This window comes from Echiichthys vipera, assembly GCF_963691815.1.
Source record: "Echiichthys vipera genome assembly, chromosome: 20".
Lineage (NCBI taxonomy): Eukaryota > Metazoa > Chordata > Actinopteri > Perciformes > Trachinidae > Echiichthys > Echiichthys vipera.
The window spans coordinates 22,018,959-22,045,372 of record NC_139845.1 but is presented as its reverse complement, the minus strand read 5'-3'; the positions used below and the strand labels follow the sequence as shown (position 1 = coordinate 22,045,372).

The following is a 26,414-nucleotide window of genomic DNA, read 5'->3' as shown; positions in this document are numbered from 1 at the left end:
GTTGTCAGGAACTGAGACTGACCACCAATACAGATGTAACGGAGGTATCCAGCATGTGGAACATAGGTTTAAGTGTTCTCTCGATTGGGGAAAGTAAAGCTGATGGTGTGGGGATCTTTTTTTAAACTAATGACGTCATTATTATCCGTAAAAGAGAACTAATTCCTGGTAGACTGCTCATGATAGATCTAGATAACAGAGGGAACTTGAGACATACCCTGAAGGTTGGACAACAACAAATCCAAAATAAATGTATTAAATCCATAAAAAACTTAGAAGGTGATGTAATGTATGATATGAAACAAAAAAGACATGTGATCAGAGAATTATGTGCTGAAGCATATAAAAAAAAAAAAAACCTGGTTGTTTAAATATTTTATTAGGAAAAAATCCCTCTTATTGCTCTCTGAATTTCACAGAACTCATAGGAAACATAAGAAAAGATGAAGTCATGCAGGCCATTCAACAACTGAGCGTGGGAAAAAACACTGACAATAAGATTCTAGCCAAAGTAATTATGAATAGATTAAATGATATATTAGATTAAAGTATGGGAAAAGACCAAACTTGTGGCATCAAAGGCCATTTAATGTGGGTCAATCTGTGCACATTAAGAGAAATGATAAATAAAAGTGATCAGAAAGACTTCTTTATAATCGGGCTGGACCAAAAGAAAGCCTTTGATTATTATTTCCAGAGACTATCTCTGGGCTGTGATGGAGTCATATAGTCAAGTGTCTGTATGTTAAATCTAATGTATGTGTTACTGTAAATGGTGTTTTAACTGAGCCTTTTAAAGTAGAGCGTGGTGTGAAGCAGTGCTGCCCTCTGAGCGCTGCTTTATATGTTTTAGCCATCAGTCCTCTTCCTTAAACTATAAACTCTGATAGCCTTATATCTGGTACACGTGTCAGGTGCGCTCCTAAAGTCACTGCAATGGCCTATTCCGTCAATGTAGTTATAAAAAAACAACCGGAGATGGATCTGTTAACTAATCATTTAATCCTGTATGAACTTGCTTCAGGAGCCAAACTAAACCATAATAAAACAGAAGGAGTTTGGATTGGATCAAAAAGTAACAGGAGAAATATTAACATTACAACATAACAAGTAAACGATGAGATTAAAATTTTGGGTTTGACCATCTGTAAAAAAAAAGACTGCAGTGAAAGAAACTGGAAGGGCAAACTGTCTGAAGTTAAATAAGAGGTGAAAATAGGAAAACAAGAACACAAATTACAAATCAAGAGTTAACATTGTTAAAACCTTCATCCTTTCCAAACTCCTGTTCCTAGCCAACATCTTTCCTCCATCGAAAACAATGATAGTGAAACTAAACAAACAGTGTGTGAACTTATTTTGGGGACCAACTCGAGAAGTGACCAAAAGAGAGCTCCTGTTGAAAAGTAAAGAATATGGGGGGTTAGGAGCAGTGGAGATAGGATCAAGACTGTGTGTTGCCTTTGTCAAAAATGTCTCTGCTGCCATCTCCAGGAATGCACTCTGGGTCGGTGATCTCCCCCTGTGGAGAAAAAGGAGAGGGAGAGCTTGAATAGCTCAAGAGTACAAACTTATTTATGGTGATTTCCTCTCTGAACATCAGCACCTTTAAATAGACTGGACCGGCCTCCCGAGTAAAATAATAATAATAATAATACATTTAATTTGAGGGCGCCTCTCTGGGCACTCGAGGACACCGTACAATTGCAAAATAGATAAAAATAAATAAAATAGATAAAAACACTAAGAAGGAAATACAAAACAGATAAGAAAAGACAATATGGATGGTTAAGTGGGGTAGGCAGTCCGGAATAGGTGAGTTTTTAGTTTTGATTTGAAGTGTGTGAAAGAGTCCAAGTTCCTGAGATCCGGTGGAAGTGCGTTCCAGAGTTGGGGGGCAGAACGGCTGAAAGCCCTGCTCCCCATGGTGACAAGGCGGGCGGGGGGGACAGAGAGGTGGACAGAGGAGGCAGATCTGAGGGAACGGGAAGGGGTGGTGATGTTGAGGAGTTCAGACAGATAAGGAGGGGAGAGGTTGTGGATGGCCTTGAAGGTAAACAGGAGTATTTTGAATTCGATGCGGAGTTTGACCGGGAGCCAGTGGAGTTGCTGCCGAACAGGGGTGATGTGGTGGATGGAGGGGGTTCTGATGATGATCCGAGCTGCAGAGTTCTGAACCAGTTGGAGTTTATGGAGGTGTTTGTAAGGTAGACCGAAGAGAAGGGAGCTACAGTAGTCGATACGGGAGGTGACAAGGCTGTGTACAAGAATTGCAGTGGAGTGAGGAGAAAGGGAGGGGCGGAGGCGATTAATATTGCGTAGGTGGAAGTAGGCAGACCGGGTGATGTTGTTGATATGGGATTGGAATGATAACGTGCTGTCGAGAATGACACCCAGACTCTTAACCTGAGGGGAGGGGGAGACAGAGGAATGGTCAATGGTGAGGGAGAAACTGTCAGTTTTTGAGAGGGTTGATTTGGTGCCAATTAAAAGGAATTCTGTTTTTTCACTGTTGAGTTTGAGGAAGTTGGAGGTGAACCAAGATTTGAGCTCGGTGAAGCAGTCAGTAAGGGAGGAAGGTGGGAGAGTGGAGTTTGGTTTGCTGGAGAGGTAGAGCTGGGTGTCATCCGCAAAGCAATGGAAATTAATGTTGTATTTACGGAAGATATTGCCAAGTGGAAGGAGGTAGATGATAAAGAGAAGGGGCCCCAGGACTGAGCCCTGGGGCACACCAGTGGTGACGGGGGATGGGTGGGAACTGAAGGATTGGAGTTGGATGAACTGAGTGCGGCCTGAGAGGTAGGATTTAAACCAGTCAAGGGGTGTGTGAGAAATGCCAGTGGAGATTAATCTGTTGAGGAGGATAGTGTGAGAGATGGTGTCGAAGGCCGCACTCAGATCGAGGAGGATGAGGATAGTGAGTAAACCAGAGTCGGCTGCCAGAAGGAGGTCGTTTGTGATTTTGATTAGTGCAGATTCAGTGCTATGGAGTGGGCGGAAACCAGATTGGAATTGTTCGTACAGGTTGTTATGGGTTAGGTGAGAATGAATTTGAGAAGCAACAGTTTTTTCGAGGATTTTCGAGAGGAAGGGTAGATTGGAGATGGGGCGAAGATTATTGAAGTTATTGGGATCGGCACCAGGTTTTTTCAGTATTGGAGTGATGGCAGCAGTTTTAAAGAGCGTGGGAACAGTTCCAGTGGAGAGTGAGGAGTGGATGATGGCAGATATCAGGGGGAGGAGAGAGGGTAGGCAGGCTTTCACCAGAACTGTGGGGAGAGGATCTAGCTGACAGGTGGAGGGCTTGGATTGTAGGATGAGGTCTGAGATATCCGAGTCAGAGGGAAGCTGGAAGGAGGAGAATGAGTGAGACGTCAGGGAGGGTTCAGGGGAGGTGCTGAGGGAGGAGCTTAGGCCAAGGTTCAGGTGGATCTGATGAATTTTCTGGTTGAAGAAGGACATCAGGGAGTTGCAGGAGGCAGTTGAGTAAAGGTGGGGGGGGAGAGAGGCCGGGGGTCTGAGGATATTGTTGAGAAGAGAGAACAGTGACTTGGAATTGCCTTCATTTGAACAGATTATGCCGGAGTAGTAGTTGAGTTTTGTTCGGGAGATACAGTCCTTGTAGTGTAGAATGTGGTTTTTGTGCATATCCTTGTGGACAACAAGACCAGTTTTCTTGAACTGTCGTTCGAGTTGTCGTCCTTTGGCTTTCATTTGCCGTAATTCAGAGGTGAACCAAGGGGCGGAGGTGGTGAAAGAGACGGACCTGGTTTTCAGTGGAGCGAGAGAATTAAGAATTGTGGTGAGGCCGTTGTTGTAGTGTGAAGTCAAGTCGTCGGGGGAGGATGAAATATGAGTGTTCAGGAGACAGCTAATACGAGAGGAAAGAGCATCGGGATTAATTTTTCTAATGTTGCGGAATGAAATAGCACGTGGGGGCTTTGTTGAGGACAGAGAGAGTTTGACAGTAAATGACAGGAGTAAATGATCAATTATAGGAAGTTCATCAGCAATACAGGTGGAGGGAATGAGACCAGAACAACAAACTAAATCCAGAATGTGACCCTTAGAATGAGTGGGGAAATCGATATACTGCTGGAAACCAAAGCTGTCAAGACAGGATGCAAAGTCACGGGTAAGAGGGAGATTGATATTGTCCATATGAATATTGAAGTCCCCCAGCATTATTACATTTGGAGAGAGTGTGGTTAGGTGAGTGAGTAGAGCAGAAAAGTCATTAATGAAATTATTGTTTGCTTTGGGGGGACGGTAAACAGTTGCAACAATGGTGGGAACAGGACCAGAGAGTTGACATACAGTTGATTCAAACGAGTTGAAGGTGGGAGCAGGTACTGGTAGGACCTTCCATTTCTCACGGTGAATTATCGCGAGACCTCCACCGCGTCCGGAGCCACGAGGTTGGCAGGTGTAAACAAACCCAGGGGGCGTGGACTCGTTGAGTTGTGAGAAGTCGTTGGGTTGTTGCCATGTCTCGGTCAAGCAAAGAAAATCAAACTTACGGTCGGTGAGGAGATCCTGGATGAGATGCCCCTTGCTCGTAAGTGAGCGGATGTTTAATAGACCGAAGTGGACCGGGGTGGTGATGCAAATTCCAGTAGTGTTAGCGTTAGCCGACCTAGCAAGGCTGGCTAACACGGTGTGGTCAGCACCCCGGCTGGTGTTCCGTTGAGGGCATTGAGTGGAGGACCAGAAGGATTTTATTGGTTTGGAGTTGTCAAAGTGGAAGCTACGACGAGATCCGCGATGGATGTATCTCCGACGAGGCAGGAAAGCGATGTCCGGATGAAGGAGAATTGCCGGTGGAGGCTTGAGCGGGTGAAGACGGAGCCGATGGAGTTCCGCCGCTGTGTACTGGAGGAGTCCTGTCATGGGTTGATGCAGAAGCGACAGGAGAAACCAGACGAGGATCCCTGTAGAAAGCCTACGAGCCCACATTGTAGGCGGGGGGGCCGAGATGGATTAGGCCGTCAGGAGAACCGGAGAACAGGCCAGGTAGAGGCTTGGAGTCGAGGCAGTGGGCTAATGTTAGCTAGCTCACGCAGCTGTATAAAGATATCTTCGATGGTGCGGGCAGGCGATCTGTCTCTTGCTTGAGTGTTGATAGCAGTTGCACAACAAGCTCAAGAGTGTACACGTTTAAAAGTAGAAGGTTAAAAGTTTAAAAGTTATCGGCGAGCAGCGGCAGCAGCGGCAGCATCGGCGCCAGCGTTCGCTCGTGCCAACACACACACACCTGTCTCTTAGCTACATCAGAAAACAATGAAGTTGTGTGTCGGTGTGTGTGAATGATCCATAACAAAACCATCAATCACAGATATGGTGGGTACATTATTTACAAACATATAACTCAAAATGAAGGCACAGAATTTTTGAAAACTGTTAAAAAATAAAAACCTCTCAGAGAGCATCCGAGATCTGCGCTGGCTTATTTCTGTGAATAGACTTGCAGTCAGAGCTTTTGTGTCTTGGAGTTGTCACGTTAAAACAAAAACAAAAACTGGACAACTGCAACGATGATGAGACACAACAGCATCTATTAATGGACTGTTACAGAGCAAAAGAGGTCTGGGAAAAACTCAAAGTGTACGGTGTTAACTTTGATCTGTCATATAAAGCTTTCATGTACTGTGTCTTGGAAAACAGCCCCACAGCAAAACACAAGGAACTGATACACCTGATCATATGCACTGGAAGACCAGATGCAAAATGATCTTCCACCAGATTGTTATAGACAGTGACTCAGTATGCAAACAGGTGCTTACTAAGCTCCGGAGGAGAAAAACCCTGGACAAGAACCAGCTCCTTCCATGGAACCCTTGAACTTATAACACACAGCACTTTATAAAACGTCATAGACTTAATAAGCACTTTTACTGACTTTGCACTATTTTGCACCTGTAATTGTATTTTTTCTGTAAAATGCACTGTATGTTTCGTCTTTGATAGTATATAACTTGTAAAACTGTAAATTTCAATAAAGCTTTTTTAAAATAAAAAAAAGTAAACAGCATTATGATGAGGATGGGATTCAGACCCACGCATGCAAAGCACAATGGATTAGTAGTCCATTGGCTTAACCATTCGAACACCTCATCCTCCTCTTCTTGCTTTCTAACAATAAGTGTCGGACCCAGGTCCGAAAAGTGTGGCATGGGGGGAGGGAGAGGGGGAGGAGGCGTCGACAGTGGGGGAGCTACACAATGATTCCATATATCAGGGAATTAGCTCAGAGAATGTTATGCCACAACTAAAGGCTGTTAATGCACAGTTTTTACGTAGCTACTTGATTTTCCACAAGGTAGAAAGAGAGCGCACCATCCCGGCAACAAGCCTGTGAATGTTCTCATTCGTCCAGGTCATTGTTATCCTCAAAGCAATTTCAGTCAAAAAACAACTGGACTGGTTGTTTGTCTAGGAAGACGTTTCACCTCTCATCCAAGAGGCTTCATCAGTTCATGTACGCATCTGACCAGGCTGGGACTGGTCCAACTAACTGGTGTGAGATCCAGGTATTTAACCTCTCACAAGGCCGATGATGTCACTGAAACCCTTTGTGCTCCAAATGCCCACGTCCGTCGTTAGAGTGACAGTCGTTGGTGGGCAGTTGGTTTCGACTTCGTTAGTGCTCTATTGAGTCTGAACGACAGTCGTTGGGGTCACACAGGGCCATGTGTGAACAGTTGTCCTTTGAGGTTAGATTGTTGAATCTCCTGGGAAGGGATGAAAGGGCAGCATTGTAAATTGGAGATAAGTGGTGTCTCAGACCTCCTCCTCTGTTTAGCGATGGTTTCTCCACTTTTACATAGATGGCTTCTTTTACTCCTCTTTCAAACCATCTGTCCTCTCTGTCCAAGATTTGGACATTGCTGTCATAAAAGGAGTGGGCTTTCTCCTTGAGGTGTAAGTGGACAGCGGAGTCCAGGCCTGAGGAGTTAGCTTTCCTGTGTTGGGCCATGCGTTTTTGCAGTGGTTGTTTTGTTTCTCCAATGTAAAGATCTTTGCATTCCTCGTTGCATTGGACAGCATAAACCAGGTTGCTTTTGTGGTGGTGTGGTGAAATACACAGGGATGCAGTGTTTGTTGAAGATCCTCCTGAGGATCCCCGATACTAAGGATATCAAGTTTTTCTGTATAGCGCCTCTTCTGTTCATTTTTGATCTGGTTAATTTATATGATCTTGGGGCACACAGCGTTTGTATACTATACTGAGCTGGAAAATGCTCCACAGGGAGCGCAGAGAGGTGTGTAAGACTGCCACTCTGCTTTCTGGGCACCTTTGATAAGGGCAGCGCAGAGAGGTGTATTAAACTGTGACTCTGATTCCTGATCCCAACACTGGGTTGGCATGCTTTTAGACCGCTAACAACTGCGTCCAGGTTCTTAGATATGAGAGCAGCTGCCTCCAAAGTAGGATGAATACCATCTCTCCTAATAAGACCAGGTTTTCCCCAGAAAGACTGCCAATCATCTATGAAGCCCACATTATTTACCGGGCACCATCTAGACAGCCAGTGACGGAATGATGACATGCGGCTATACAAGTCATCTGGTGTCATTGCCGCCGCCGTGAATAACAATCTTATAATATTTACGTTTATTCTTAGCCAGCAGTTTCAAATAGGACTCAATATCGCCCGCTCTAGCCCCTGGGACGCATTTTACTATGGTCCCTGGTGTCAATAAGTTCACGTTTCTCAGAATGGAGCTGCCAATTACCAGTGTTGTTTCCTCAGCATGTGTGTCACTGAGTGGAGAAAACATGTTTGAAACGTGAATGGGTGGATGGTTAACCATGGGCTTTGATTTAGAACTATGCTTTCCTCTCACAGTCACCCAGGAGGACCCTGGCTGCTCAGGGATTGCCCGGGAGGGTAAGCAGAAGCCAACGCTACACTATGTGGCTTTGCACCGGCTAAAGATATAGGTGGCCGGCTAGCTACCGTAGCACAAGACTGAGCTTCCATGGTTCTGAGCCGTGCCTCTAACTCACTGAGCCCCGTCTCCGGTGCTACAAATACACAACACTTATTACATCTACCATTATCACTAAAGGAGGCAGAGGAGTAGCTAAACATAAGACACTCCGAGCAAGAGAGAGCAGGAGAGAGAGCGGGGGAAGCCATCACCAGCCGAGAAGCTAACTTCTAAGTTAAAGTGGCTAACAGCTGTGAGAAATAACCAAAGATTGACCTAACTTTTTTTGTAACTCTTTATTTATCTATGATGTAAACCCCTGTATGTTGATTAACAGTCAAGCTGTGAATGACTGCTGTGGGTGATTTTGGATAGGAGTCACAGGGGGTTTGCAAATGGTGACATTCGGTGGTCGTAAAACACTGATAACATCCACTGGGGTCATAGACATTGGGTAGGGTGTTTTTGTTACTTTGATGTCCTTGTGTTTGTAAGATGCTTTGATTTGAGTGTATATCTGCTGAAGAGATTTTGAGACAGGCAGAGATCATTTGAGACCTGGTTGGGTAGACTCTCTCCTGTATGCATGCAGTATTTAGTAAAGACATGATTTGAGAAACACTGAGGACTCCAGAAAATTTCTTTCACATTTGGCGACGAGGATGGGATGGACGATCCGCTGATCAGGCCTGAGTCCTGACTGAAGGTTAAACCGGTAAGGAAAAATTCCGCTCCACCAAGGAGGACAGGATTCCGCCTGTTGTCAGGAACGGGTGCTGGACAGCAGACGCTCCATCCATTTTAAACGTGAGTAAAGTGTTTTTTAAATCATATTTTGTGTGTAATTTTGAAGACAAGCTTCATTTACTTGTGGGGTTTTTGAATTCCAGAAGAAGGTGTGTGAAACCTAGGCGACAGTTCGAGAACCTGTGTGTGGTCTGCTGTCAAAAAATTTTCTGTAATTCCTGTGAGTATGAATATGAGGTCCGACGAGTCCTTTTTGGGGGAGGTCGTGACCGTCTTCATATGTCCTTTGTGGTTTTGAAGACTAGTTTCATTTTCTGTGTGATTTTGAGGCTCTGAGAAGGCGAGGTAACCTAGGTGACAGTTCGAGACAATGTGGTCTGCTGTCTGATATTCTATAAATCCTATAGGGTTGAATATCAAGGTCCAATGAGTCCCGTTTGGACATTGCGACCGTCTTCATATTTTCTGTGTAATTTTATTTTGTAGACTAGTTTAATATACAATAATATATATATGCACTTAAAGGTAAATAAGTGATGTCTTAAAATAGACATAAATGAGTATAATGTGTTGTGAGAGGTTGGTGCAACCTAACAAATGAGAGAAGTGTTTTAGAAAATACATAAGCATTTAGGGAGAAAATGAATGATTTCTGAATCAATTATTTGAAGGAGTAGAAATTTTTGAAATGCAAATATAATTTGCATGAGTATGAATGTGGTAAGAAAAATAAACTTTGGGGTAACTAATTTCAGTGTCTAAATATCCAGTTTGGACATTAACGGGTGCGTTGCTCTGAACGAATGTGTCGTACAAACCACCTGGCTGAAAGATTATCCAAAGTAATTGTATGTGTGATAAGATCTAACAATGTTCGTATGGAAAGATCAGCATGTGTGAAATCTGTCTGAGTGAGCAATAAGCCCATTGAAAGTAAAAGCACATCCCAGTGAGTCAATAGAAAAATGGGAAACAAAATGGGAAAGTTAAAATTTTTACAGATCCTGCTAAATTTATAGCAGATAAATGGGTTAAGGTGGTTGAGAGGTTCCATTTTGGCATTACTAGACTAAGAGGTTTTTTGTATTTTTTCGTCTTTTATTAGGCACATATTTAGGTACAAATATAGTGAAGAGGGTAAAGTGATGAGAGAGAAAGGGACAGCGAGTAGGGAAAGATAGGAGGAAAGCAAACTCAGTTATAGAAAGACAAGAAATTAAAGAAATAAGTATGTGTGACAGAAAGAGAAGTGAATGAATGATGAGGAGCAGAGATTAGGGATAAAAGACAGGGCTTCCTCATGCTGTCTCCAGGCCATGCAGCCCCTCCATCAAGCCCATATGCATATTCCCAGAAGGACTCTGACAATGAGGGGGAGGGGAATCTGAACCTGCATCTGATGTGTCAGTTGTCACAAAACCAGTGACTGAGGAAAACAGACTGAAACAAGGAAAAAGTTAGCATTGCTTCCCCAGAAAAGTTCTCTCTCCAAACAGCAACTTCTTTTTTGACTACTGGCCTGAAGAAAAGGAAACCTATGTCCACCGCACCAGATGTTCAGTTGAATTGAACACTTTAGAGCTTGTGTTCAGGACATGGCAGCCAGAGGAACTAAAAGATTGCAAGGAGGTGGAGCTGGAGAAGTGTGAACTCCGATGGGCCAACATTCGACCGGCCATTTGGTTCACTATACCAGCAGAATGGGGCACAGAATCCTGGACAAAGATGGCCTCATCAAGAAAACAGCAGAAGGAGAGAAAGAAGCAGACTTGGACAAGATCTAGAGAAACCCTGGTTGCATGTTTCTGCTTGGGGTTTTTTCACGGTTCCCCCATGAACAGGCCATACAGACAGCGGAGGAAGGTCAGAGCATTTGAAAATCCAAAATTAGAAATTAAAGATAAAAACATCCACACTAGATGACACCGTTGAACGGGGCCTGTTTCACAAAGCAGGTTTAGTGAAAACTCTGAGTCTGTTAACCCTGAAATGAGGGAAACTCTGAGTTTTCCGTTTCACAAAGGGAAGTAACTCAGACCAGAGAGAGAGGGGTAACTCTAGCCTGTTTCACAAAGAGAGGTAACTTAACCTCTCTGTCAGTTACCATGGTAACATGCTCTCTGAAACTAACCTGGTCGGGACCAGGTTTTTCTCAGAAAACCTTGAGTTTCTCTCTGTCTCCGCCCTCTTTCAGCCACACGGTGTTTGATTTCCTCATTCATGCAGTCAGCGGGCGAGTTTTGGTGTAGTATAGTTCTGTCGTCTGTTTTTTTTTCAGAAAATCATTGCAGAAATCAGACATTAGAAGTCATATTAGGTGGCGACTATTTCACTACCATGGCGTGTCCTTTTGATAATGATCCCGTAGATGAAGGTGCAGCAATACTGCGCAGAGAATTAAATATTCGTCGGGAGATGATTATCAGACCGCGTATTGATGTTCTTGCATTTCCAGACATTTATCTTTTTGAGCGCTACCGTTTCACATCACAGTCCATCATTTACATACATAACCTTATCCATCCTTACATTTCAAACATTACCAGCCCCAGTCATTCTCTCACATCCCAGCAGATATTATGTGTTGCGCTGCGTTTTTTTTGCAAATGGGAGTTTTTTGTACAACGTCGGAGATGCAGAACACTTGAGTAAGGCAACTGTGTGCCGAGCGGTCAGAAAAGTGTGCCTCGCCCTGAAACGGCTGCTACCAATTTTTGTAACGTTCCCTGGACATAAACCTGTCAGAGCCATCAAGGAGGAGTTCCACAGGATTGCAGGTGAATGACGTAGAGATCTGTTAAATTAATATCAAATTATATTCTGTTAATGACGTTGTGCTGCAACCTTAGACTGGGATTATTCATTTTAATTTCTTTCAGGATTCCCCAGTGTGATAGGCCGCATTGATGGCACACACATCCCCATCACAGTTCCATCACAAAATGAATCAGATTATGTGAATAGGAAGTCCATTCACAGCATAAATGTGCAGGTACATGTGGACTGACTACTGTTTTAAAATGTTAAAGACTGCATCATAGTTCAACATCTGTCATTCTCTGCACTGTCAAGATTGTAAGTGATGATGCATACATAATTTCCAATGTGGAAGCCAAGTGGCCTGGGTCTGTTCATGACTCAAGGATGTATCGGGAGTCTAACCTGAGTAACAGACTGCAAAGTGGTAAGCAGCCTAAGATTTGCATAAAGCTTCACTTGTCTTTCTCCTTTTAACCCTTGTGTGATGTTCATATCGTTGTAACTCAGCCAGTGTTTGTGGGTCTGATGGACCCGTTGCATTTTGTGGCTTTTAATGCTCACAATTGAACATTTTTATGTTAAATTTCTGAACAGATGTTTACCTTATCCTAATTACGAGCAGTTTAAACAATATATATGGTTAATATTTGCCCTTTACCTTTGTTAGGTCACATTTATAACTTATTATTTAAAACGTAATAAAGAAAATCAATTAAAATCAAGATATGAGTGGAAAAAATTTTACAAGTGAAGCAAGGTTTTTCAAAACTACTGACTTCTATTTCTTTGAACTTGAAATTTAACCCATTCAGGTGCACAACACAAGCTGAACACAAGAATACAGAGTAAACATAGTCAAGACAACACATCAGCCCCATTGAACACATGGCCTTTAGCGACTAGCCTATACAACACATTAGGGGCAGAGCTTTACTGTGTATGTGTTGCAGATATACTTTTTGCACTTGATGCATTTATGTTGTGCTTTCCTGTCCATCTTGGGTCCGCACACTTCCCAACACTTCTTGTTGCTGGTGTTCACAACCTAGAATAATGAAAAGATCAAGAATTTTACTAACACCTCTCTTTCTCTCTCCCTCACAAGACATGAGTGCCAGACATGTACTGCAACAGCATCACATACTTACTTCAGGCTCTGCAGATTGTGGTTCTGTAGGTTGGGTGGACAGGGCACCAGCATTCTCCCCCTGAATCCACCTCCCCATGTCTGCAGAGGCTGGGGTTCTGGGGATATGTTTTCTTTTCTCGATTTGTGGTCTCACCAATGCCTTTCCAAGATCCACAAGAAAGAGCCGTCTTTTCTGGAGCTTCACTCGTTTCAACTCTGGGTTCAGTGCCATCCAAATGACAAAGGCATTGTACACTGAGATGTCCAACATGTCAAAGAATATCACCAGTGGCCAGCGTAGAGTCCTCCGTTTGCAGCTGTAGGCCGTCACCAGCTTGTCCATGTTGTCTACCCCTCCTTTTGTGGCATTATAATCCATGATGATCTCTGGTTTGTGATGTTCCTGGTCACAGATTCTTCCATCCCCGTGCAGTGTACTCATGAGTACCACATTCTTGCCTTTCTTTGGCACATGGGATACCAGAGATGTGTCAGCCGTGTATACAAACTTGGAAGACTTGACAGGCCTGTTCTTTGAAGTCAGCAGTTGAGGTGGGAGCTCTGACCTGTTTTTCCTTATTGTTCCCACCATGGTCAGCTTCCTCTTCAGGAGCTCCTATCCCAGTTTGTGCAAGGTAAAAAAATGAGTCCCTGAGACATGTCGAGGACAACTCTCATTCCTTGTTCTTTATCGGGGGTCCTCCATCAGGTTTCCCTGTGTAGACTTTTAAGTTCCAAGCAAATGAGGAAGTGGCATCACAGGCATCCCAGATCTTTATACCATACTTTGAAGGTTTAGATGGTATATACTGCTGAAAGGGGCAGGGGCCCCTAAATGGCATCGGTTGTTCATCAATGCTGACATTTGGCCCAGGGTTGTACAGCAGGCGGAGGCGGTGCACCCACTTGTCCAACACTGTCCTCCTCCTGTCTATGCCTGCTCTGTGTGTGTGTGTGTGTGTGTGTGTGTGTGTGTGTGTGTGTGTGTGTGTGTGTGTGTGTGTGTGTGTGTGTGTGTGTGTGTGTGTGTGTGTGTGTGTGTGTGTGTGTGTGTGTGTGTGTGTGTCAATTTTCCACACTTCTATTATCCTCGGACCCGGACACCTTATATGTAATAGAAATGTGTAGGGGGGGTGTATGGTGTGTGGTCATTAAAAATGTAATCTGATATATGTTCTTCACAGAAAATGAGCCAAAGCCAGTGAGTCTCAGTCTGAAAAATTAATTAATCCTATCATTTTTCTTTTAATGAAAAACGAAAACGGGTCCCACAGACCCGAACACCACACAAGGGTTAATATAATCTAATGAATCCACTATACATTGCAGGAGAGTTTGATGGCCATCTGCTGGGTGACAGGGGTTACCCATGCTTACCAAGGCTGCTGACCCCTTACCCTGACCCTGAACCAGGCCCCCAACAGAACTTCAACCTCAGGGCTCACTGCAGGACGAGAGCCCGGGTTGAGATGACCATAGGCCTGCTGAAAGCCCGTTTCCAGTGTCTACGTCACCTCAGGGTGACCCCTGGGAGGGCCTGTGATATTATTGTGGCATGTGTTTTTCTTCACAATATTGCCACTATTAGAGAGCAACACCCTGCCCTACAAATTGAAGACCCTGATGATGACCCCATCCACCTGTCAGCTGTGCAGGACGGCAGAGCATTCAGAGACATCATATGCCGTCATCACTTTAGAGATTTAATCACCGTCACCACCATCACCACCACCACCACCACCACCATCACTACCACCATCGCTACCACCACAGCAGTCAAATAAAGATATACTACACATTTCATTTGGTCTTCTTTATTTCCTGCAAATACAAGAGCTAGTTTAATTAATGTTCCAATATAGTTAACATACTTAACATGATTCACATGTGACCATGCACCTACCTCTAACTTGTGCTCCAGTATTTTAATTTCTAGGTCTGCCTTCCTAATCTGCAGGTCCAAGAAATGCATTTCTTTGTCCGTTTTTTGTATTTTTTTCAGGAGGTGAATTTTGTATATGTCTTTGATTGGTAACTGGGAATACATACAAGGAGGACATTATACAGTTGCACATGAATTCCACAGAACGAATCTCTGGTGTCTACTGAACATCCATCTCACTGTGTCAATCAGTGGAGCAGTGGAAGTTGAGGGACCCTCCTGCTGCCCAGCCATGCCCTGTTAAAAGATGAGAACGTGTTAATACTTCAGTGTAGGCTATATGTCACTCTATATTCCACCAGAATGTTAAGAAATGTAAATCGGAAGAGAGCTATCAGTAACATATCAAGATGTTACCTATGTAGGCCTTTCTGGATCCCCCTCTGTAAAGGCAGCAGATAAAGTTTCCTCGTACTATTCATCCTAGATGAGTGATACTTTTCAGTATATTTAAACTACCATTTGACAAAGTCTTTGATGTATCGCCTACTTACAATAAAAAAGTCTGTTGTGGCGGGAGGGGGCTCCACCAGGGAGACAGCACAATCAGAATCTGTTGGAACAAAAGAAAAAAAAAAGTCATGAAAGGGAAATAAATATTTTTTATGAATAGGCTTGTTAGATAGATAAGGAGATATAGGTCTAGGCACATTACATTTTATAAAAGCACTTGAGTCTTGGGGGTTGAGCTCAGAGGATGAGCTTCCTCCAGGGATTCCCTCATTCACTGGCCTTCCTAAATTCTGGCTAAGGGCCAGCTCCTCTGCCTGCGTTAGAGGTGGAGGTGCAGGGCCACCACCCGTTTTACGGGCATCGGCTTTCTTTCTGTTGGATGAGTAGAAGTCTGTGTTAGTTTAAATATGCTTAATTATTTAACAGAACATGATATAGATGAAAAGACCTTTATGTATGTGAAATTAGCATTATGTTGGGGATAAAACAACTGTACAGTCAAACAGCCATTTCTATTTTTTATTTCTTATCTTATTTTGTAATATGTTTCTGCTTGTAATATTCTGTTGCTGCTGTGACAAACGAATTTCCCCGTCTGCGGGACATTAAAGGTTTTCTGATTCTGATTCTGCATATTTACTTTATAATGTAAAACATGATCAAAATTAGGTACCCCCATGAGATTATGCCGAGTTCTTACCTGTTTGAACAATGTTTTTATATTTCATCTTAAGCTGCTGCAAAGTGCGCTTCTCCCCCGCGGGGTTCACCTAAATGAAATAAATTAATAGTCTACCACTCAAGCAGTTCCCTCCGTGATATTACTGTGATTGCAACAGGACCACATTTAAACTTATGCACTGACCCGAGCAGCAATGTTCTCCCACGCCGTCTCCCTCTCTTTAGCTGCTGCAGCGGTGTTACCCTTACGGCGAAAAACATGCTCATACTCATCGTATGATTCATTCATTCATTCATTCATCTTCAACCGCTTTGTGGTGCACGCGCTTAACTCCAGGTCAAACTACTCTGAGTTGATCAACCTAACGCAAATCAGCTGTTCTGGAACTGAAAACTCAGAGTTTCCTATCTCAGAGTAGATCAACTTAGAGTTCAGGGTTAGACTCAGAGTTTGTTGAACCTGCTTTGTGAAACAGGCCCCAGGATGTTAATGTTCAATACATACATACACTTGCATATACATATAGGAACATTTATTAAGAATAAGTATTGGTGTCAATAGGAAAAATTAGGGTTTTTGCAGTGAGAGTTGATCATTAGACAAACATAAAGTTAAGGTTTCGATTACTATGCTCAGACAAAATCTTTTTTAGCTCACATAAGAAAAAATTCAAGTTATTGAAAGCAACACTGATTATTCCTTATAATTTCTGGTGACTGATTTTAGAAAATGCAATATTGATGCATCACTGTAAATCCTGACTCATTATTCTGTTTTTTTTTGCTTTCACTCTCAATGGTATTTGAATTTTTGGAATTTGATGGTACAGTTTTCTGGGAAAACCTGGTTTAAAAAACTGCCATAGTGATGGTGAAGTTTTCAGAAACATACGTCTTGTTTTTGCAAATTCAAGATTCAAGATTCAGATTCAAGATTCAAGAAGCTTTATTTATCCCGAGGGAAATAATTTTGCAACAGTTTCAATACAAAGATGGGAAAGGATCAGAGTAACAATAAGCATGAACATAAATCAAATCAAAATAAAGCTAACATCAGATAAATCCAGCAATGAACTAAGTGTGACAGAGTGCAACAGACATTGTGGTTAAGTGTAGGTATATACAATATACAACAATACGCAGCGTGCAGTTTAGCAGCAGATTGAAATGAAATAAGTACAAACTAAATAAGTAAGAAGGAGCGATAAGTAATAATAATAGTAATAACAGTGTTAAAAATGTAGCAGCATTTCCTACAGAACTATGTGACAGTATAGCACAGTGAAGTGTAGCAGCCTTTCTTACTGAAGTAAGTTACAGTAAAGCACAGTGAAGTGTAGCAGCCTTTCTTACTGAAGTAAGTTACAGTAAAGCACAGTGAAGTGTAGCAGCCTTTCTTACTGAAGTAAGTTACAGTAAACCACAGTGAAATGTAGCAGCATGTCCTAAAGCACAGTACGTGTAGCAGCAGATAGTTACAGTACCATTAATAAATAAATAAAGTGATGTAGTGGTGATATAAAGAGACAGTGTAAAGTGTAGCAGCAGTAAGTGACAGTACAACTGAATAAAGTGGTGCAGTGATGATATAAAGTGACATTTTCAGGATACAGTGTCTCCGCTGTTCCTTACCTGAGCGGGGGGAGATGAATTATAAAGTTTGATGGCCGCTGGAAGACAAGACTTCCTCCGGCGTTCAGTTTTACACCGAGGGAGAATGAGTCTGTGAATCAATCACTCTTTTGACAAAACCATGCGCACTTTTCACCTGTTTAGACACAACTTACCAACACATTTTCATTGTGATGCACCTGTGCTGCATAATGGTGAGCACAGGTGGCAAAAGTCAAACACAATTAAAGCACGGTTGTCACTACTTGAACACAACAACTCAAAATTGATCACACTTGTGGCTAATGATGTGAGAGAATATATAAAGCCAGTTCAGAGAACACTGATTTGTGAGGCACTACAATGGATAGAAATCTGAGAGGAAGAGTTTGTGTGAGAGGAGGTCGAGGAGGTCAAGGTGGTCAAGGTGGTCAAGGTGGTCAGCGAAGACAAAGAACAGTAATATCTGATGAAATCAGAGCTACTGTGATTGACCATGTTCTTGCCCATGGTATGAGCATGAGGGAGGCCGGACAAAGGGTACAACCAAACATCGGTAGATTCACTGTGTCCACCATATTCCGAAGATTTAGAGAAGAGAACAGGTAATTATCTTTTTTGACATTATAGTACAGTATGTAAATGTTGAGAGCAAATTACTGTATGACATATTACAGTATATACTGTACCACAGTATATACTGTAAGTACATATATGTTTCAGTACATCACTGTGCCAATGTACTGTAGTATTGTAATGGAGGGTTAGTCTAACTGTCTGTAGGCCTAGTATTCCATGTATATGTTTTGCATCTGCATGTTCTCTTTTAGTAGAATTGAAAGACTGCCACATGGGGGTGGGAGGACAGGTGGCACATGTACACAAGTGGCAAATGCATACGATTTCTGTTTGTTTTTGTGTTGCGTGTAAATGCACAAGAGTTCTGTTTTTTGTCTTTGTGTAAAATGCTAAATGCACAGGTTTTTTCTTTTGCAACATGCATTCACCTTCATGTCCTGAGCATTGTGTTTTCTATTTTTCTATGTAGTGTTTAGTGACAGCTCAGTAGTGTTTTTAATTTTGATTGACTTGGGGCACGATTTGATAACAAAGTTCAGTTTTGGGCACAGATTGAACTGTTTTGAGGTGAAAGTTTGGTTTTGCAAGAAGAGTCTGAGGTTTTGTGAATGTAGCTTGACAATTGGGGTTTGTGTTCACAGTTTAGAGAAAATGAGGGAAGCTTTCAAGAAATGTGTCTTAGCAATCGAGAAAAACTGTAATAGTTAGAAATTGTGCTACAAGAATCACGATTAGTGCTTAAGCATTCAGAAAAAAATATAATGCACTCTTGTGTGACATGTGTAGCTTCGGTGGGCGGAGTCAAACCCAGCATAGCCTCACATTATTTTCCAAAATGTAACCTTTTTTTTCTTTCCTAGTGTTTATTATTCATTTATGTAAAGAAAAGTAAATGATGAATAACATATGGTGAACAACTACGGTTCCTGTTCTTCCTGTTGGGTCATTTTTCTCTAAATAACTCTTTAAAGTCCTGTTAGTAATCATTTGACATGTTTCAGCTTTATTTGTGTTGAGTTTAGCAGCGACCTGCCTGCTTCAGTCTTGTTCCAGGAGAAACACTTGACTTTACATTAGCAGTGGAACACAATCAGCTGGTAAAGTGGTTCTTTGTTGGTATGATCCAGTTCACACAGAGGTTCAGAACTGCTGAATGTACCAGGCTGCTGAACACAAGATGGCAGCAGGAGATGACATCATGGTGAGCTGAGAGGGAATCATTTCCAAGTGGAACAAATCACAGGCTGCTATTCTCACTTTCTATGTTTGAACATGAAGCTGATGAGCAACATGAGGAAAACACATGAGAAGTGTTACAATCAGAATATCTATGTACTGTACAGCTGCAGTCAAAAGTTCCCATGATGCACTGGAATGATTGGAAAATGTACTTCTATGTAATCACAGTGTTGTGTTTTCAGAAAACACAAAATCCAAACATCTGACTGCAACATAAACTTCTTTTTTTTTATCTATCCATGGAGATTTTATTACACTAAAAACACAGGACACTAGTTATATACATAGTTTCAAACATTTAAAAACAAAATACAAGTTACATTTTGGCACACCGGTGTGAAATCAAGGTTCCTACACCTTTTCCACATTCAAATTTAAGCACTTTTCAAGCTTTTCAAGGTGCGTTTCCAGCTCCTCACAGCTGTGGTGAACTACATGTTTGTGTCCAGAACATACTTTATATTCAGTTTACTTAATAATGCACTTGATCGTCACATTAAATTAGATGTAATTGTGCTTTAAACAACCACAATTATGTTTCAGGACAACTCTCTACAAAAAGAATTAAGTCTCAAACGAAAAAATCTTAAAAAAGTAATTTTGCATGCAAATGTCAGAAAATGTGGTTTCCAGTCTCATTTTTTTGTTTTTTACTTAATAGTAAATATGCCATTCCAGGTGATCTGAATTTAAAGCACTTTAGAACAGATGTCTTTATTGTCTGTGTGGCAGAGCAATTTCAGTCAAAAAAAACATTGCATGGCCCGTGTGACCCCAACGACTGTCGTTCAGACTCAATAGAGCACTAACGAAGTCGAAACCAACTGCCCACCAACGACTGACACTCTAACGACGGACGTGGGCATTTGGAGCACAAAGGGTTTCAGTGATATCATCGGCCTTGTGAGAGGTTAAATACCTGGATCTCCACACCAGTTAGTTGGACCAGTCCCAGCCTGGTCAGGTGCGTACATGAACTGATGAAGCCTCTTGGATGAGAGGTGAATAGACAAACAACCAGTCCAGTTGTTTTTGACTGAAATTGCTTTGAGGATAACGATGACCTGGACGAATGAGAACATTCACAGGCTCATTAGACATATTGTTCCTTTACGGATCATACCGAGGCTCTGATGGACTTTGATTTGGCCTCCATTAATACGACAGAATGACTCATAATCACCTTTATTATCAACAGGAATCATTTTAAGTATTTTATATATTCTCTTGTACTGACAGATTAGATAACTGTCATAAAATGTATCAACATTGCAGATGATCATAGGAATCAAACACTTTAAACTTAACTGTTGTGCTTTTTGATTTGTCCGTCTGTGTTCAACTTTTATCCATTTCTAAAGAAGAGCGCCTTCATTTAGGTCTACTACCGTGTTTTTACCAAACACAAAGGAAACTTACAGAAGAAGAAAGGGAACAGGGTCAACAACAACAATAGGAAAATCATTCCGCTGTTTTCGGTTTAAACTGCAGCCTTTATTTTGAAACACCGTGCCGTACTCCCGGAAGTCTTGTGGTAAATACAGGAATTCACTGTCCTTCTTTGTGATTGGACGCTCATACATACGCTCACTCTGACCAATCAGAGAGCAGCTGGGTAAATAAAGCAGCGGTTTCGGCTTCACCGTAACATTTCTTCTCTCACTCGAGGAAACGTAAAGATGTCTGGACGCGGGAAAACCGGAGGAAAGGCCAGAGCAAAGGCGAAGACTCGTTCTTCACGTGCCGGGCTCCAGTTCCCAGTCGGCCGTGTTCACAGGCTCCTGAGGAAGGGAAACTACGCCCAGCGTGTGGGTGCCGGCGCCCCCGTCTACCTGGCGGCTGTGCTGGAGTACCTGACCGCTGAGATCCTGGAGCTGGCTGGAAACGCTGCCCGCGACAACAAGAAGACCCGCATCATCCCCCGTCACCTGCAGCTGGCTGTCCGCAACGACGAGGAGCTCAACAAGCTGCTGGGCGGAGTGACCATCGCTCAGGGCGGCGTGCTGCCCAACATCCAGGCTGTGCTGCTGCCCAAGAAGACCGAGAAGGCCGCCAAGAAGTAAAGTGGACACTCGCTGACTGCTGGAAAACCCACACAACGGCTCTTTTAAGAGCCACCAACTACCATTAAAGACAATCCTCCTACTCTTAGCTTTAGTTAAACGTAATGTTATTGAGGGAACACAGGTAAAATTAAAATCTGAATGCCATACAATTTTTAACTATCATATTACAATCATATTCTATAATATAACAGTATCCATGTAGTGTGGATAACATTGTAAATGGGCATGTTTTTATATGGAAAAAAATAATCTTATGTCAGACTAATTAATCATAATGGAGTACAAAGCACGTTTGCCTCTAGATTACAGTAGATTAGAGGCCCAGCAATAACGTGGATCAACTCAATGAAAGAACACGTTTCTGTCTACGAATGAGAAGTTACTACATTTCTTTGTTTTCTTATAATATAATATAATAAAGTGGCCGGTGAGTGCATTACTGTACTCTCCATGATTTAGAATATTTCCCACAGATCAATTTAAACTTGACTTAGCTCTAACACAAGATTTTATCCTAAATCACCATGGAAATGACACATCATGACAGGTTCATTTATTGATAGAACAATAAACACATGTCTACAATCAGGAGTGGTTCCAGCAACTTTTGTATTTTTACATTAAACCGTCGATGTCCGCAGTGGTACATGTGTAGCGTCTAACCCAAGATGAGCACGTTCAAGTTAAATGTACTATACATTTGGCAGCACAAAAGCTATTGTGTGTATATGACGTCATGATTTCACTCCAACAAATTAATTTAATTTCACAATTGGCTTTTAACGCTCAGGCAATCATCCTCTACAACGCGTCCCTCAGGGGGGAGGAGGAGCCACTCACTGTGCAATTACCAGTCTACTCATACACACCTGTACACGTAGCTTAATAGTAATAAATTAATGTTAGTCAATTTCTGTCATCAAGTTTTATCTTTAAATGTTCTCTACATTTATCAGATTTGATTTTCCATGAATTGTATTTGGATTCTTAAATCTACCTCATGATTAACTAAGAGTTAAACTACTCACAATTTCTGTATCCATCAAGCTAAGAGCTTTAGTTATCATACTTGTAATACCTCCCTCATGTTTTATAAGCTGCTGGAAATTCAATTTTTCCTCGCAGGAGTCAATAAAGAGAAGCCCGAGTGTCTCATACTTACAGTCAGCAGTAGTTTGATTAACTATTGTTTTTATACCAGAGTCAGCAAACGGCGGATGTTCACAGTAGTAGATGTGTTCTGTAAGTTAAATATAAGTTTAGTTCTGCACTGATCAACATTGTGATTCTATGTTATGGGATAATTCAGGTCTGTTGCTCTCTCAGTTTGAGTGTATGTGGCTCTTAAAAGAGCCGTTGGAGTTTGTGGAGCAGCGGACACTTTAAGCCCTCTCTCCGCGGATGCGACGGGCCAGCTGGATGTCCTTGGGCATGATGGTGACCCTCTTGGCGTGGATGGCGCACAGGTTGGTGTCCTCGAACAGGCCGACCAGGTAAGCCTCGCTGGACTCCTGCAGAGCCATGACAGCGGAGCTCTGGAAGCGCAGGTCGGTCTTGAAGTCCTGAGCGATTTCTCTCACCAGGCGCTGGAAGGGCAGCTTGCGGATCAGCAGCTCCGTGGATTTCTGGTAGCGACGGATCTCTCTCAGAGCCACGGTACCGGGCCTGTAACGGTGAGGCTTCTTCACTCCGCCGGTGGCCGGGGCGCTCTTACGGGCAGCCTTGGTGGCCAGCTGCTTCCTGGGAGCTTTTCCTCCGGTGGATTTACGGGCGGTCTGCTTGGTTCTGGCCATGGCGGCTTCTCCTCTCTGTGTTCAGCTGAAGAAAGAATGAAGTCTGCCTGAGAACAGCGGCTATATAAAGGAACCGCCGGAGTCACGGCATCCGCTGATTGGTCCAGCTCGGGTGACTCGCGCGCTGTAGCTGATCAGCTATTGGACAACAGGGACTGAACTAAAGCGCGCGCACAGCGGCAGGGAAAACGAGAGAGAGAAAAGTCCTGTTTCCACAGTTCTCACTTATATTTGAACTGTTCACACTTTTCTACTTTATTTACAGGTCTATGTGTCAGTTATTTTTAGGTTAAATTTATTGACGGAGAGAGAAAATGTAAGGGAAAAAAACTATTATAATCTTTAACCATATTACTGTGACTAATAAATACAATTTATATAAATACGAAGGGTTTACAAAAGTTGTCTATATATAAGTTAAATACAAAGAAATGCTACAAATACACTTTATTAGTATTGGATAATAAACAAGGGGTTGAATATGTACAGTATAAGAATATTATATTTGTATATATTCAACTACAATGTTGCATTTGAATTGAATTGAAGGAGAAAGTAAGAAAACAAAGAAATGTAGTAACTTCTCATTTTTAGTCAGAAACGTGTTCTTTCATTGAGTTGATCCACGTTATTGCTAGGCCTCTAATCTACTGTAATCTGGAGGAAAATGCGCTTTGTACTCCATTAGGATTAATTAGTCTGACATAAGATTTTTTTTTTTCATATAAAAACATGACCATTTACAATTTAATCCACTGAACATGGTTACTGTTATATTATAGAATATGATATTATTCCTTATCCATCACTAACATTTTACACATATGAGTAATATTGTGATGAATATGAAAGCAAGTTTAGATACTTTGTATACAGACGGCTAGATTAGCAGTATAGTGCTGCATCATTTCATACAAACATGTCTTCATGTAAAAGGAAATGTCAAGTTTAAGCTTCTCAGCTTTGCCAGATAGAACAAAAATCAAGTAAAGAAAAAATCAAAGTTAATTTTTATTACCGGGTCTATATTTGATTTACTGCTGGGTAGATTATTTACCTGCCAATAACATTTGTTCAGTACAAATACATTCCACCGCTCCAAGACACGAGGTTCTTTGCTACTTTAGTAGATAAAGCAGATTTATTACAGCACAAACTCTTCACTGCATCAATAGTAATGGATTCTTATTCCATGATGTGTTCAGTAATTTACCCAGTTTAGACAGTTGTTGTAAAGTAGATATGTTTCACATGTGTTTGCATGTGATTTTAAATCACATGCAAACACAAATAGAGTTTCATATTTTCAATGTGGGACCTCATGCACAAGATGAGCACTTCAGGTTTTAAGTCACCAAGTAAGCTACAATGTGTGGAATGCAATGATATTTATCGCTATAACAAGTTAATCTTAATATGTAGTTCCTTTCTACTAATGTGACACTAAATAAGAAATATATTATATTAACAATTCTAAGTGATTAAAATCCTTGCTCTCAGTGAACCGAGTGTTTGGCTCTTAAAAGAGCCTTTGTGTTGTTGGTCCAGCAGCAGTTTTACTTGGAGCTGGTGTACTTGGTCACGGCCTTGGTGCCCTCAGACACGGCGTGCTTGGCCAGCTCCCCGGGCAGCAGCAGGCGGACGGCGGTCTGGATCTCCCTGGAAGTGATGGTGGAGCGCTTGTTGTAGTGAGCCAGACGGGAGGCCTCACCGGCGATGCGCTCAAAGATGTCGCTCACGAAGGAGTTCATGATGCCCATGGCCTTGGAGGAGATGCCGGTGTCGGGGTGGACCTGCTTCAGCACCTTGTACACGTAGATGGCGTAGCTCTCCTTCCTGCTCTTTCTCCTCTTCTTGCCGCCCTTCCCGGCGGTCTTTGTCACGGCTTTCTTGGAGCCCTTCTTGGGCGCAGGCTTTGCTGGATCAGGCATGACTGGGTTGTTCTGGGAACAGGTGACTGTATGCTGCCCTGCTGCTGCTTTTGTTATACGCTGCTATATGCAAATATCAGTGTGCTGTTGCGCGTCCCGGATTGGCTTAGCTGTGTGACCGACACTGAGCATGCGCCGACACCAACAAACCAGATGGTGATGAAAATATAGATCTTTATGGTTTTACATATGGAAGCCTATTTCTGCTAATGTGATAAAAAAAAAGTATGTTCATAATGAGAAACTTTCTCAAAATAATAAATTAGTGTTTCAAAATGTTAATATATAAAGTCATAATTATCATTAAGACACGAAATTCTCTCATACATCCAGTTATACAAGTAGAACTTTTTAGAAATATCACCCATAAACAGATTCAAGAGAACTGATCTCATCTAATGCTAATCACTGACATATGGAAGACTGAGTTTATAAAATCCCCCAGCAGCCAAACATTTGTTTCATGGAAAATAACTGTGTGGTTTTTTTTGTTTGTTTTTCATGAATAACAACAAATAATCAAACTGATAATTAAAGTGTTTGAGTCCTAAAAATGACTGAATGTTTTCTGAGCAGGGCTGAAATTGTTTTAGAGATTCATGCAGAAAATGTCAGAGCAGTTTTTGCCAAGTGGACACTTCCGTCCTTATTGAGTCAAGAAGGTCGTACATTTGTTTCAGTCTTCTATTGATCAATTAGAATATGAACCCAAAAATGATATTACACAGAAGCCCTGAATGATCATAAATAACATACATTTCATTTCCTCTGTTTCCCCATGATAACAGGATTATTCATTTGATAGTGAATGAAACGTGATAGGCCTGAGATTTCCATCACACCTGACATGTGATGCCTCCTAAAGACTTCTCACATCTTGAAGAACACTGAGGAAAACACTGACACATGATTTCAGTTGATTTGCTGTTAAGAAATTAAACTGGAATCTGTTTATTTATGTGCAGCAAAAACTATGTAGTTAATGAGGACCTCAGGTTCTCTCCGCTTGCTCCTCTGATGAAGCTGAAGCCGTACCAACCGTCTTCTTAGATGACGCACACTGATGTGAACATTCTCTGTAATAAGGTGCCATGAAGCTGTTTCATGTGTCGGCCTTGATTGAAGAGATTTGTGATGGTGATCCATATTCTCCTGCTCCTCTGACATTGTTACACTGATTCTCCAACTCTCAAATTAATTCTCTTGTTATCACGGAAAACAGATGAAATAAAATGTATGTGATCCATGAGCTGTTAGGGCTCCAGTAGTATTAAGACACACACCAACAGAGCCAAACTGATGGCAGATGAAGAAGACACAGTTTCCCAAATGGACACAAATGTCTGGAGTTCTCCTTGAGTCAGTGATTTGGAAGAAAACACTGTTCAGTTGTTTCTATGGTGGCTCTAAAAACAGATTCAGACAGAACAGTGTGGAGTTAGAAAGGACGACTTTGGACCTTTCAGAGTCAAAATGATTCATTCACAGAACCCATCATCATCATCATCATCATCATGATTATTGTTATTATGGAGCCATCACTTGTTT

General features: G+C 42.0%; 3 protein-coding genes across 3 annotated transcripts; 1 reads left to right on the top strand and 2 right to left on the bottom strand.

Moving 5' to 3' along the window:
* Positions 1-20,755: 20,755 nt before the first annotated feature.
* LOC310962610 (histone H2A) lies at positions 20,756-21,139 on the top strand (the record flags this gene model as incomplete). Its single annotated transcript, XM_083935115.1, has 1 exon — positions 20,756-21,139. One exon carries the CDS (start codon positions 20,756-20,758, stop codon positions 21,137-21,139), a length of 384 nt encoding a protein of 127 aa, XP_083791241.1.
* A 1,385-nt stretch (positions 21,140-22,524) lies between these two features.
* On the bottom strand, positions 22,525-22,935 carry LOC310962840 (histone H3.2; the record flags this gene model as incomplete). The annotated part of the gene is made up of 1 exon (XM_083935437.1): positions 22,525-22,935. The coding sequence occupies one exon, from the start codon at positions 22,933-22,935 to the stop codon at positions 22,525-22,527; it is 411 nt and encodes a 136-aa protein (XP_083791563.1).
* A 1,556-nt stretch (positions 22,936-24,491) lies between these two features.
* On the bottom strand, positions 24,492-24,866 carry LOC310962770 (histone H2B-like; the record flags this gene model as incomplete). The annotated part of the gene is made up of 1 exon (XM_083935339.1): positions 24,492-24,866. One exon carries the CDS (start codon positions 24,864-24,866, stop codon positions 24,492-24,494), a length of 375 nt encoding a protein of 124 aa, XP_083791465.1.
* Between the last annotated feature and the right edge of the window lie 1,548 nt (positions 24,867-26,414).